At 36.6% G+C, this 15,515-nt stretch overlaps 1 protein-coding gene across 1 annotated transcript in view; it reads left to right on the forward strand.

The window, feature by feature from the left end:
* Positions 1–15,515, forward strand: part of LOC121373472 — a 28,488-nt gene that overhangs the window by 10,876 nt on the left and 2,097 nt on the right. The window contains exons 6-8 of the mRNA XM_041500137.1: positions 2,577–2,773; positions 11,682–11,767; positions 13,681–13,781. Of these exons, the coding sequence (XP_041356071.1) occupies positions 2,577–2,773; positions 11,682–11,767; positions 13,681–13,781 (384 nt within the window). The remainder of the gene's footprint in view (positions 1–2,576; positions 2,774–11,681; positions 11,768–13,680; positions 13,782–15,515) is intronic.

Here is a 15,515-nt window from a genome sequence, read left to right on the forward strand (position 1 = left end):
ATGGGGTGAGATTGTCAGATTAAAGATAGTGATAGTCAAACGAGTCAATGGGGTGAGATTGTCACATTAAAGGTAGTGATAGTCAAACAAGTCAATGAGGTGAGATTGTCACATTAAAGATAGTGATAGTCAAACAAGTCAATGGGGTGAGATTGTCACATTAAAGGTAGTGATATTCAAACGAGTCAATGAGGTGAGATTGTCACATTAAAGTTAGTGATATTCAAACAAGTCAATGGGGTGAGATTGTCACATTAAAGGTAGTGATATTCAAACGAGTCAGTGGGGGTGAGATTGTCACATTAAAGACAGTGATAGTCAAACGAGTCAGTGGGGTGAGATTGTCACATTAAAGGTAGTGATATTCAAACGAGTCAGTGGGGGTGAGATTGTCACATTAAAGACAGTGATAGTCAAATGAGTCAATGGGGTGAGATTGTCACATTAAAGATGGTGATAGTCAAACAAGTCAATGGGGTGAGATTGTCACATTAAAGGTAGTGATAGTCAAACGAGTCAGTGGGGTGAGATTGTCACATTAAAGACAGTGATAGTCAAACGAGTCAATGGGGTGAGATTGTCACATTAAAGACAGTGATAGTCAAACGAGTCAATGGGGTGAGATTGTCACATTAAAGACGGTGATAGTCAAACGAGTCAATGGGGTGAGATTGTCACATTAAAGGTGGTGATAGTCAAACAAGTCAATGGGGTGAGATTGTCACATTAAAGATGGTGATAGTCAAACGAGTCAATGGGGTGAGATTGTCACATTAAAGATGGTGATAGTCAAACAAGTCAATGGGGTGAGATTGTCACATTAAAGGTAGTGATAGTCAAACGAGTCAGTGGGGTGAGATTGTCACATTAAAGACAGTGATAGTCAAACAAGTCAATGGGGTGAGATTGTCACATTAAAGACAGTGATAGTCAAACGAGTCAATGGGGTGAGATTGTCACATTAAAGATGGTGATAGTCAAACGAGTCAATGGGGTGAGATTGTCACATTAAAGGTGGTGATAGTCAAACGAGTCAATGGGGTGAGATTGTCACATTAAAGATGGTGATAGTCAAACGAGTCAATGGGGTGAGATTGTCACATTAAAGATGGTGATAGTCAAACGAGTCAATGGGGTGAGATTGTCACATTAAAGATGGTGATAGTCAAACAAGTCAATGGGGTGAGATTGTCACATTAAAGATGGTGATAGTCAAACAAGTCAATGAGGTGAGATTGTCACATTAAAGATAGTGATAGTCAAACAAGTCAATGGGGTGAGATTGTCACATTAAAGATAGTGATAGTCAAACAAGTCAATGGGGTGAGATTGTCACATTAAAGGTAGTGATATTCAAACGAGTCAATGGGGTAAGATTGTCACATTAAAGGTAGAGATAGTCAAACGAGTCAATGGGGTGATATTGTCACATTAAAGGTAGTGATAGTCAAACGAGTCAGTGGGGTGAGATTGTCACATTAAAGACAGTGATAGTCAAACGAGTCAATGGGGTGAGATTGTCACATTAAAGACAGTGATAGTCAAACGAGTCAATGGGGTGAGATTGTCACATTAAAGACGGTGATAGTCAAACGAGTCAATGGGGTGAGATTGTCACATTAAAGACGGTGATAGTCAAACGAGTCAATGGGGTGAGATTGTCACATTAAAGACGGTGATAGTCAAACGAGTCAATGGGGTGAGATTGTCACATTAAAGACGGTGATAGTCAAACGAGTCAATGGGGTGAGATTGTCACATTAAAGACGGTGATAGTCAAACGAGTCAATGGGGTGAGATTGTCACATTAAAGACGGTGATAGTCAAACGAGTCAATGGGGTGAGATTGTCACATTAAAGACGGTGATAGTCAAACGAGTCAATGGGGTGAGATTGTCACATTAAAGACGGTGATAGTCAAACGAGTCAATGGGGTGAGATTGTCACATTAAAGACGGTGATAGTCAAACGAGTCAATGGGGTGAGATTGTCACATTAAAGACGGTGATAGTCAAACGAGTCAATGGGGTGAGATTGTCACATTAAAGACGGTGATAGTCAAACGAGTCAATGGGGTGAGATTGTCACATTAAAGACGGTGATAGTCAAACGAGTCAATGGGGTGAGATTGTCACATTAAAGACGGTGATAGTCAAACGAGTCAATGGGGTGAGATTGTCACATTAAAGGTAGTGATATTCAAACAAGTCAATGGGGTGAGATTGTCACATTAAAGGTAGTGATATTCAAACCAGTCAATGGGGTGAGATTGTCACATTAAAGGTAGAGATAGTCAAACGAGTCAATGGGGTGAGATTGTCACATTAAAGGTAGTGATATTCAAACAAGTCAATGGGGTGAGATTGTCACATTAAAGGTAGAGATATTCAAACAAGTCAATGGGGTGAGATTGTCACATTAAAGGTAGAGATATTCAAACAAGTCAATGGGGTGAGATTGTCACATTAAAGGTAGAGATAGTCAAACAAGTCAATGGGGTGAGATTGTCACATTAAAGGTAGTGATATTCAAACAAGTCAATGGGGTAAGATTGTTATATTATTTGTTTTTTCCAGTTCTTTATGGAAAACTCAAAGTCGATCGAGGATGAGGACTGGTTTCCAAAGACTCCTGACCTTGACCTTGATGACGTACAGGACTCCATCGAGGAGTCCCTCGACACAGCTTACACCCTGACGCGGCGACTCGGGGAACTGAACCGCGAGATCGTCGATTATCTCGCCACGTACGCAGAGAAGAAGGCTTCGAGCAAGTAAGCATGTCTCACAGTGACGTTCATTGGTTCAGGGTATTAGTGGGCGGGATATAGGCCAGTGAAAAAATGCTCGCTTGATGTGTGGATGGTCTAGGAACGATCCCCATCAGTGGACCCATTGGGCTATTTCTCGTCCAGCTAGTTCTAAGACTATACGTCAAAATTAACAAATGTTTGACATCCAAAAGCCGAACATTATTAAATCAATGTGCTCAGTGGTGTTGTTAAACAAAACATTGTTTCATTGTTTCATGTTTTTTACCTGATTATGTTTAGTTTTATACTGACGAAACGTAGAATATTTTAAATGTTTTAATGTAAATTTTAAGGTGGTTTCGGTGGAAAGGTTTTATCTTTGTTTCAAAACAGGAGGCTGTTTATAATGCTATAGTTTCCATAAACTCTGTAACATGTGCTGCATATCGTGTTACCATACATTTCAGCTTTACTGGTCTATCACAGATCCATGATCACTGGTGTAGGAAGAGGGGGGCAAGGTGGGGGGGCATGTGTCCCCCTCTTTTCAGATATTTTGCTATATATTTGCTTTATAATAGTGTAAAAGTGTGTAAATATAAAAGTGTGCCCTTCCTACACCACTGATAATAGACCATTTGTGACTAAAAAAAAAAGAGTAAAGTTTTCATAAAAATTGCCATTGATCTATAGCCATTTGAGATAGTGGGAGACACCATTTTGAATTTATCTTTAGTTACGGAGTTGTCTCCTTTGACTTAGGGCGGGATGTAGCCCAGTGGTAAAGCACTCGCTTGATGCGCAGTCAGTTTAGGATCGATCCCCATCAGTGGGCCTATTGGGCTATTTCTCGCTCCAGCCAGTGCACCACAACTGGTACATCAACGGCCGTAGTTTGTGCTATCCTGTCTGTGGGATGGTGCATATAAAAGATCTCTTGCTGCCAATCGAAAAGAGTAGCCCATGAAGTATTGACAGTGGGTTTCCTCTCTCGATATCTGTGTGGTCCTTAACCATATGTCTGATGCCATATAACCGTAAATAAAATGTGTTGAGTGCATTGTTAAATAAAACATTTCCTTCCTTTCTTTGACCCATGATTGACATTGCAGTCTCAAGACTGATGACGTTACCACAGAGATTGGTTGCTAGTATCTAAAATTTAGTCTGCAGTAACTTTCAGTATTTTGACTGGGATTTTGTTGAATTCAAATATAAATAATAGTAATATTATTACAAAGTTAAAGGGACAGGCCCTAGTGTTTAAACACTACAGCATATTGTTCACTATTAGAACCGTTTACGATCACTGAACTCAAACATTACTTATATTGCATTCTTTAGATTGTCCATTTCCGTAGAACCGAAGTGTTTTTGGTCATTCTGGTGTTTCTAATACCAAAAAATAGCATTTTGAATATTTATAAAACCGCACGCTCGTCTGAGAAGTAGCGGTTTATTGATTCGAGTTCTAGTCTATTTTTAAAGAATATTTCCCGTTTTAATGTCACAGACTCATCTTTCTCTCTATTGTAACTTTATCCAAATGAGTTACAGGTTTGTAAATTTACTAAACTTAGTGTCCGTTTTTACGGGTTAAAAACTAGGGTGTGCGTCTTTAACACATAAAAGAGCATATTCCTTTATGGGGCAAAAAAAATATCAATTATAATATTCATGAATCTACAAACTGTGGTGGGGTGGGTCTATGCCAGTGTATCATTTTAAAGTGACAGACCCTAGTTTTTAAACACTATGGCATGTTTTTAACTATTAGAACCATTTTTAATAATTGAAATAAGACGTTTAGATTTTATTGTTCAGATTATCCATGTCCGTACATCCAAAGTGTTTCTGGTCATCCTGGTGTTTCTAATACTATGAAATGCATTTTTCATATTTTAAAAAATGTATGTACCTCTGAGAAGTAACAGTTAAGGATACAAGATCTAGTCTGTTTCTAAATATAAAGGGTATTCCCCTATTTCAACGTCACTGACTCTTATTTCACTCTATCCATAACTGGTTCAACAAAGGCCATGGTTTGTGCTATCCTGCCTGTGGGAAGCACAAATAAACGATCCCTTGCTGCTAATCGGAAGAGTAGCCCATGCAGTGGCGACAGCGGGTTTCCTCTCAAAATCTGTGTGGTCCGTAACCATATGTCTGACGCCATATAACCGTAAATAAAATGTGTTGAGTGCGTCGTTAAATAAAACATTTCTTTCTTTCTTTCTTATTTCACTATATATTGTAACTTTTTTAACAAATGTGATAACAGGTTTGCAGATTAACCAAACTTAGTATCTGTTATTTTCATGGCTTGAAAGTAGGATCTGTGTGTTTAAAACACAAAATGTTGATAAAAGTACTCCTTACCAAATAAACATTTTGGATGTTTAAAATTAACACAGTGGTAGGTGGGGGTGCCAAAATGAGTAGTGTTTGTACATATGTGAAAATATTGGTAGTTGTAAACGGTTCTCAAAAATAAAGGAGGAGGGGGCTGGGGTTGTACCAAGAAATATTAAAAAAATTATTGATAATTGCCGGGTTTTATTTGTAAAATTTGACTTGATGCCCATGGCTTTGTCTTTGGGAATTTTAGCTTTGTTTTACTAAATATTTGGAATTTTCAGTTTCATTTCATTAAAGGGATATACCCTAGTTTTTAAACACTAAGGTATATTTTTGACTATTAGAGCCATTTTTGATAACTGAAATCAAACATTACTTAGATTTTATTGTTTAGATTATCCATTTCCGTACATTCGAAGTGTTTTTGGTCATCCTAGTGTTTTTAATATCACAAAATACATTTCTCATATTTTTAAAAGCACACATGCATCTGAGAAGTAACAGTTGTGCAATTAAGTTTTAGTCTATTTTTAGAGGGTATTTCACCATTTCAAAGACACAGACTCATGTTTCACTCAATTGTAACTTTATCCAAATGTATTACAGGTTAGTAGATTAACTAAACTTAGTGTTAATTTTCACAGGTTGAAACTAGGGTATGTCCCTTTAAACTAATTAAGTTAAAATTTAAAAGAGTAATACTATATATATACATTGTATATACATTGTACTTGTAATGTATTAAAATTAATGCATCTATTTTACATTATGAAGGAGGGCAATCTAATTAAGCTCCACTATTACCTGTGGATCTAACAGCAGCCCGTTGCAGCTCATGTCCCGTTGACCTTTCATTCAACCAATCAAAACCTTACTTGCAAAATCATGCCAGTGATTTGAAAAGAATTTGAAAACATTCGGGATTATGCCGAGGGTATACGAAATGATTCGGGTGAATTACGAAGTATGCCGGAAACTAATTGCAAGATATCATTTTATATAAAATTTGTTTCAAGATGAAAAAACCCAATGTGATGGTATAGCCATAAAATCTGTTTATACTAGTATACAATCCAGAGTTTATTACTGTACTTTCCCCCCTGTTTTTTTCAATGTTGAAATAGACCAACAAGTTCGCCTATTGCATAAATAGCCTCACCTGATATTTTTAGAATTTGTATGCTCTCGAAAAACGCTATAAAAAGCGAAGTGTAATTGGTCGATATTTAAATTGTTATTCATAGATGAAATGTCACCTGGACATGGGAGTCCACGCAATGCTGTTAGATCTACTGGTAGACCAGTAGAGCTAATTTTAATCGGATTGAGTGGAGGGAAAGAGTGTTTGTCAAGTGTTATGTATTATTTTAAAAATATATCTTCATATAATAATAAAAAAAGGAATTATTTACATTCAGATTGGTAATTTTAGGGGTCCAAAATGGAGAATAAAAAATGACATAGCCTTTTGGGGAATAGTGGGAAATGATGCCGATTATTGGAATCATGGGCGTCGATCGGTAGAGGACAAGGGGGACACGTCCCCCTCACTTTTCAACGCCAGGGGACAATCTATATAAATGTCCCCCCCCCCCCACTTTTTCGTTTAGCAAAAGCAGCAACAACAACAACACCAACAACAACAGCAGCAACAACAACAACAACAACAAAAAAAAGAAAGAAAAAAAGTGACACACGACGTACTGTTTTTAAACTGTTGGAGATCAACGTTTTCATTTGCAATTTGGATTTGTTTTCATGAATTAAAATTTTAACCACTAATGTGTAGCTTTATGATTTTTAATCACATTCCTTTATCACACACATACACACACAGACACACACACACACCCAGACACACACACACACACACACAGACACACACACACACAGACACACACACACACACACACACACACAGACACACACACTCTCACTTTTAAAGCCGGATTGATGCCCATGATCGGAATTTAGAAACATAGGTGAGAGGAACAATCCTCAAAAACGAGTGCTGTACTGTTAGTTAGTTTTTATTCAGACTGTTGTTCAATCCAGCAGTGTTTTGACTGGACAAGAAAGTCATGCAATAGTGTAACACTGTGCAGGCCTGTGCATAATAAACAGGTTTCTTCTTTCGTCTGTGCATTTCCTGATGTGTTATTGAATCTCTTTAGAATGACCGAGGAAATGGCTTTCAAGTAAGTAACAGCCATGGTAAAATTTATTGTATTGCCATGGTTACCAAATAATATTGCCCTATTTTGTTTACCAGGTGCATTCTTGTTCCACACTTAAAAGAGACTTAATTAGCCTATATATTAAAAATAATTGAACATTTTTTAAAATAGCCACCAATATTGCATTCAATAATTTATTGCATATGTAATGTTCATCTAGTGTATAATTTAATTTAATTTAATTTAATTTAAATTTAAATTTAAATTTAATTTTAATTTTAATTTTAATTTTAATTTTAATTTTAATTTTAATTTTAATTTAATTTCAAACCATAGCCTGACCATCCCTGTTAAAAGGGCAAATGCATATTGAGGTTAATTCGATACATGTATGTATACACCTTAAATATATTTATGTATACAAAAGGTCACACCTTTTATTCAGTGTATTGATGATAAATAAATAAATAAATAAATAACTTTATAAATAAATAATTTTTACGTTCATCAAGCAATGAACATGTTCATTTCAACTTATTTTCGTGACTTATATCCAATTAAGGTTCAAGTACGCTGTCCTGGGAACACACACCTCAGCTATCTGGGCTGTGTGTCCAGGACAGTGGGTTAGTTGTTAGTGGTTAGTGAGAGAGAAGATGGTGTAGTGGTCTTACACCTACCCATTAAGTCGTTAAAACGTGCTCTGGGTGGAAGCCGGTACCGGGCTGCGAACCCTGTACCTATCAGCCTTATGTCCGATGGCTTAACCACTACGCCACCGAGGCTGGTTGATATTAACAAACTCCTGTTGCTATGTCTGGACCAATGGGATGATGTTATGCTGTATTGAATGTAACGGAAATTTAATCATACCCCGATGAACATAAAAGAAATAGCAGGCAGTGTTTAAATATTTATTACTAGCTGTTTGTAACCTTGCAAAACCAGACCCTCTGTAAACTGGAATCCCCTCAAAACCAGACCCTCTGTAAACTGGAATCCCCTCAAAACCAGACCCTCTGTAAACTGGAACCCCTCAAAACCAGACCTTCTGTAAACTGGAATCCCCTCAAAACCAGACCCTCTGTAAACTGGAATCCCCTCAAAACCAGACCCTCTGTAAACTGGAATCCCCTCAAAACCAGACCCTCTGTAAACTGGAATCCCCTCAAAACCGGACCCTCTGTAAACTGGAATCCCCTCAAAACCGGACCCTCTGTAAACTGGAATCCCCTCAAAACCAGACCCTCTGTAAACTGGAATCCCCACAAAACCAGACCCTCTGTAAACTGGAATCCCCTCAAAACCAGACCCTCTGTAAACTGGAATCCTCTCAAAACCGAACGTTTCTTATGAGCCCTTTTTAAATATCTGTGCAGAAGAGAACCTCTCTAAACCGGATACCTCTGTAAACCAGACTTTTTACTTGGTCCAGAGTGTGTCCGGTATAGAGGAGTTTCGCTGTATGTGTTTATAGGGTTGTATAGATTTTGTTAAGATTACGTGAACAAGAATGTAGCCTACTTATTACCAACTTTACCCGGCACATATTTTTATCAGTCTTATTTCCTTACTTGCATGTTCTTAAAGGCATAAAATAATGTGCACATATCGTTATCGTTATATATTTAAAACACACAGTCTAGATGATATACAGTAAAACCTTCACACAAACAATGTTTATTAGTTAAATTTACAGCACCTATACTTACAATTTAAAACATTTATTCAATTGTTTTTTAGTAAATTTTTGTATTAGGATATTTTTAGAAGAACTGATGTTACTGTTATATTATTATCATGTTTTATACTATTATATTATTAACTTACACAAATGTTTTACTTAAAATGCTCACTGCACCAAATAACCTGTTACATTAGATGTGAAATTTTCTACGTGTTTAATTACTGACAATTTCATATCTGCACTTTTTACATTTTTAATGCACTTTGAAATTCAAAGTTCTTTTTACACAAAAATATCTTAGATAGTTTTTCAATGTTTTTTAAAAATTATATTTGCATGTGTTTACTTGCCAAACCAATATAATACTCGGATATTTTTATAATCCCGTACTTTAAACCCATGTTTTTTAATTGCTTTTATATGTTAAATTCTCATTCCTTGATCTAAGAATACATATTCCGTTTGCCAAATTTTGCATGTATTTGAAAATGTACATTATAGATACAATATGCAGCATTCCATAATAAAGCTTTCATTTATAGTGCATGTAATTTAGCAGTTAAAAAGTGACATTATATGTTTCAGTATATCTTAATAAAGCATCCATTTATGCATGTATGTATATATATTTTTAGAAATTTATATTATGGCGCTTTTTTATGTTGCAATATGCATGTCTATTAAAAATATTTAGACCTTTGATTAATTTTTTCGTACAGTCTTAATGAGATGTGTTTTTATTTTGAATTTCCTTTTTTGGGGAGGGGGGGGGGAAGTATGGATACAGAATTCGAAAATGCGGAACTGAAAATAGTCATAGGAGGAGGTTTCTTCTCTAGTGTTTCAGACAGTTTTATAGATTAATCTTCTGATGATACATGTTTAAAGAAAACAAAAAAACTTTAAAAATAATAATTTACATGGCTGTAATACATGTACAAATGTATTAATAGCCTCGCCACTCATTTTGCCATATGTTTTAAACTTCCTATAAAAGAGTTCCACGATTTACAAATGAAACTTGCTCAGGGGTTGCAATGGAATTCCCTCCATTTTGGTTCAATTAAAATATTTTTGGATATACAATAGCAAATTTTGGTATTCCAAATGAATGTAATTTTCGTTTATAATCCACATTTAGAGAAATGAGGCCCTGTAAATGATCGCAAATTTGTGACATAATGCCTTTAATATCTTTTACAGTTAAATCTACTTTATCTGGTAGTAGGTGTAAGATCTAAGGCCCGCTTTCCCACAATGCAATTTTGTGTGTGTTTTTGCATGCGAGTTTATTGATATATATATTGATTGATTGATTGATTGATTGATATATATTGATTGATTGATTGATTGATTGATATATATATATATATATATATATATATATATATAGTACCTTTTTCATATAAAGATGCATTTCTGTGTTTGGACATTCAGCGCACAGAAAAAAAGTTGATATATTGGCAATTTCACAATGCACAATTTTTCAGTGTGGTGATGTCGTAACGTGTTTAATTACTAAGTACACTTTAATGACATCAAATTTGGTATATAGTAATCCACTTACTAGTAATCTGTGTGTTGAAATGTGTTAATGGATGCAGGTCTAACTCAGTTTGTAGCACACTTAATTGTCAGACGTGCATTCCATGGGACATATAGAATTGAAACTTGTTGGTGGGTTCCATTTTTTTTTATAGGATTTCCCCCACCTACCAACCAGTGTCCCATGACTGGCAATAAAAGACTGGGTATGTGGTTCCCTGTCTGTGGGAAAATGTGGAAAAGATTCTCATGCTACTACAGGGCTTCTAGATTATGGTAGCCCCACTCCCATGGTTAGTGATATTCAATGTTGGGCTAGTAAATAACTAATATTGCCATGCCAGACAGGACTTCTAGATTATGGTAGCCCCATTCCTATGGCTAGTGATATACAGTGTTGGGCTAGTAAATAGCTCTGTTGCCATGCCCAATGTTGTTAAACATCTATTCTATTCTATTATCTAGCAATACATGGGTTTTAGCTGTGTGTTGTTTGTTCTGTAACAGATAAAATCTTAACACATAATCTTTGAGAATAGGGGCAGAAAGTAGTCCAGTGGTAAAGCGATCACTTGATGTGCAGTCAGTGTGGGATCAATCCCCCTCATGATTGCAGTGGACCCATTGGGTTATTTCTCGTTCCAACCAGTGCACCACGACTGGTATATCAAAGGCCACCAAATGTTTGACATCCAATAGCGATGATAGATTAATCAATGTGCTCTAGTGGTGTTGTTAAACAAAACAAACTTCTGGTCCCGATGGTATCCCATTTAGAGGAGTTTCACTGTATATCGTTTCTGATAATTAATGTTAAAGTTTCATATTTAGATCAGTTTCTCACAAACTAGAAGTCCTAGGTCATTATGGTAGGTGAGACAAGAAATTTCCCAGAATTCTTGTAACTGTGTGCTGTTTGTTCTCTAATAGATACGCTCTAAACAAATAATCATTAAATCTTTGAAAATATATTGTATCCAGTTGTTTAATTATTCAGCTCATTGCTTTCAGAGAGAAGAAGAACATGTTACATTAGTCTTTATCTAGCAGTACATGGGTTTTTGCTGTGTATTGTTTGTTCTGTAACAGATAAAATCTTAACACATAATCTTTGAGATTATACTGTATCCAGTTGTTTAATCATTCATCTCATTGCTTACAGAGGGAAGAAGAAGCTGGAGAAACTGTTACAGCAAACCAAGGACGAGGTGTTCAGCCTTCAGGAGAAACTTTTAAATCTTCAGACCGGTTAGTAGTTAACCCTTTAGCAACTACAGTCAGGCCCATAGCATGGTGGACATTATTGGGGGGGGGGGGGGGGGGGGGGGGTGGGGGGCACAACTGAATGAGTGCCAAATGCGTGAGTTATTTTGGGGGACCAGGGGAACGATTCAAAGGTTATTTGCCCATTACTGGAACTCGTTGATAATCTCGATCCGTTAGTCTCGATCTGTTAATCTTGATCCGTTAGTCTCGATCCGTTAGTCTCGCTACAACTTTTACATTCAGTCGAGATGTAAAGGTTATCAAAAAAAACAAAAAAAACTGTGTTTGAGAAATCACAAACTTTTAAACCTTCAGACCAGTTAGTAGTTAATCCTTTAGCTACTACAGTTCTTCATTACACTCGCCTTGATGTTGAGGCTGTCTTCTGGTGGAAAGTAGACAGAATTAAAAGGGTTAAACTGTGTTTGACAAATCACAAACTTTTAACCCTTCAGACCGGTTAGTAATTAATCCTTTACCTGCTACAGTTCTTCATTACACTCTCCTTAATGTTGAGGTTCTTGTCTGGTGGAAAGTACCGTATATCTTCGCCTGTAAGTCGATCTCGGCTATAAGTCGAGTCCCTAATTTCAAGCCCTGAAAACTTATTTTTTTATTGACCTGTTTATAAGTCGACCCATGAAAAACAACGTATAAATATTGAAGTATTTCTTATTTTCAGCACATGAGAATAATAATGTTCAATATCTGAACAAAAGAAAATTATTTTACAAACTTCGTTTTTCACGTTTTGTACATCGCAATAATATTCCAATCAAACTACATAGCATCAAAACGAAATATTCCCTTAGTAGAGAGTGAAAGCTGTTTGACTGTTACTGTATGGCACTGTACAGCATGGTTTTGTGCAAAGACAACAACTTTATTTATAAACACTGACAACAGATCACTACGATAAAACTGAAAGTATCATCGGTTAATCACATGTTTTGCCGCCATATTAATACATGTAAGGAGGATAACTCTGGAAAGTATACTGGTTTTTGTACCAAATGATGTGTGTCCCTATTGCTCTAGTGAACTGCAGAGATCAGTCTATTTTAAGGGAAAGCTCAGTAATATTCATGAAGTTAATCACCGACAAAACATTGTTTGAACAACCATTAATGCCAGTGACCAGATTTCAAAATAAACTCGGGCAACAGGTAGTTAGTATTGTTTACATTTTTGCTATTAGTGATGACTGTTATTTTAACTAAGTGGACTGTTGTCTTGGCATGTGAGTGAGATCGCACGCCTTTTCAAATAACCAAAACCGTTATAATGGCAAAAAAAAAAGGTTATAAAAAAATAAATGTGTCAAATTAACATATTTGAGTATAAATACAGGGCATACTTCAACAATAAAACTTGTAAAATAATCCCCAAAACGGTAATATTTTTGGGTGAAATTTTTTTACCCTCTTATAAGTCGACCCCCCAAGTTATAAAATAATTTTGGGGTGAAAAAAATTCGACTTATAGGCGAAGATATACGGTAGTTCATAGAATTGATAGGTTTAAAATGTGTTTCACAAATCACTTCTGTTACAGACTAGTGAATAGTTAACCCTTTCACATCTACAGTGTTATTATTAATTCTCTTTGTATGTTGTGTAACTGTGTTTTAATGTGTAGAGGTTTTTCGTGCTGGGGTGTCGTTAAACATCTATTCTATTCTAATTTGTAGAGGTTTTTCGTGCTGGGGTGTCGTTAAACATCTATTCTATTGTAATGTGTAGAGGTTTTTCATGCTGGGGTGTAGTTAAACATCTATTCTAATCTGTAGATGTTTTTCTTGCTGGGGGGTGTCGTTAAACATCTATTCTATTCCAATCTGTAGATGCTTTTCGTGCTGGGGTGTTGTTAAACATCTATTCTATTTTAATATTCAGAGGTGGAAGAGAAGGAAGACAAGATGCAGGCTCTGTTCCGACAGCTCGAGTCGAAGACCTTCGAGATCCAGCGATTCAGAACAGCCGCCGAGGTCGCCAAGGTAACATGTGTGATGATGACAGCCATTTTGTAATTGTCTGTCTATCGGACTGGCTTTCTATCTGGCTGACTGGCTGGCTGGTTGGCTGGCTGTTTCTGTCTGTGTGTCTGGTTGGCTGGCTGACTGTCTGTCTTTCTTTCTAGCTGGCTGGCTGACTGTCTGTCTGTCTGTCTAGCTGGCTGGCTGTTTGTCTGTCTTTCCAGCTGGCTGGCTGTCTTTCTAGCTGGCTGGCTGACTGGCTGTCTGTCTTGCAAGCTGGCTGGCTGGCTGGCTGTCTGTCTTGCTAGCTAGCTGGCTGGCTGTCTTGCTAGCTGGCTGTCTGGCTGTCTTGCTAGCTGGCTGGCTGGCTGTCTTGCTAGCTGTCTGTCTGGCTGGCTGTCTTGCTAGCTGTCTGGCTGTCTGGCTGATTGACTGACTGACTGTCTTACTAGCTGGCTGGCTGGCTGGCTTTCTGTCTGTCTGTCTGTCTGTCTGTCTGTCAGTCTGTTTGACTGACTCACCGTCTGTCTGTGAGAGATTCCTGTCTGGGAGTTCTTTCAGTTTATTTATTTGAAAAAAGTTCTATTGTATACAAACTCCTGCATGCTTACATGCTAGCCCAGTGCTTGATGATTCCCTGTTATTAACGGGACATATCCTGTTATACTCGTCTCATATATTGACACTGTAGTCTGCTGAGCATGATCTGTATGTGCATGCTGCTCGGTCACACCTCGCTTGCATGATCACACAACTTAATTTAACTCTCAGTACAAATCTGTGTAAAAAACAAATATTAAGAAATTGTTAAATTTTAAACAATTTCACTTACATGCTAAGCATGATCTGTACTTGCATGCTGCCCTTGCACACATGGCTTGCATGGTCACTCAGCTAATTTAACTCTCAGTACAAACTTGTGTAAAAAACAAACAATAAGAAATTGTTAAATTTTATACAACTTCACTGACATGCTAAGCATGATCTGCACTTGCATGCTGCTCAGTCACACTCGCTTGCATGATCACACAACTCACTTAACTCAGTACAAATCTGTGTAGAAAACAAACATTAAGAAATTGTTAAATTTTAAACAATTTCACTGACATGCTAAGCATGAAATGTATTAACTTGCATGCTGTCCTGGCACACATTGCTTGCACGATCACACAACTTAATTTAACTCTCAGTACAAACTTGTGTAAAACAAACATTAAGAAATCGTTAAATTTTAAAGAACTTCACATCAACATCTGCTGACACCAACATCTCACACAAACAATTTCTCACAAATATCTGCCATAAATCACAAATGTCTAGCATCAACATTTCACACTTCACAACAACATCTGCTGATCTCAAAGTCTCACATGAACAAATTGTCACAAATATTTATCAAAGATTTCAAGCAACACAAACTAGCATCAACAGATGACACTAAAAACTGATATCAGTATATTCTCAGATCTATCAACATCTCGCACCAGTACCTTTACAGAAATTTCATTTCACAGCAACATATCACACAAGATCTTATGAAAATAACTTCTCTCTCCAACACAAGTATACACACATATTCACGTCTTAATGAGCATCTCACATCAACATTGCATATCATTTCAATTTATCACATCAATATCTTACATCAACATCTCACATCAACATAACATATCAATATATCACATCAGTATCTTACATCAACATCTCACATCAACATAACATATCAATATATCACATCAATATCTTACATCAACA

The sequence above is a fragment of the Gigantopelta aegis genome, chromosome 5 (assembly GCF_016097555.1).
Source record: "Gigantopelta aegis isolate Gae_Host chromosome 5, Gae_host_genome, whole genome shotgun sequence".
Classification (NCBI taxonomy): Eukaryota; Metazoa; Mollusca; class Gastropoda; order Neomphalida; family Peltospiridae; genus Gigantopelta; species Gigantopelta aegis.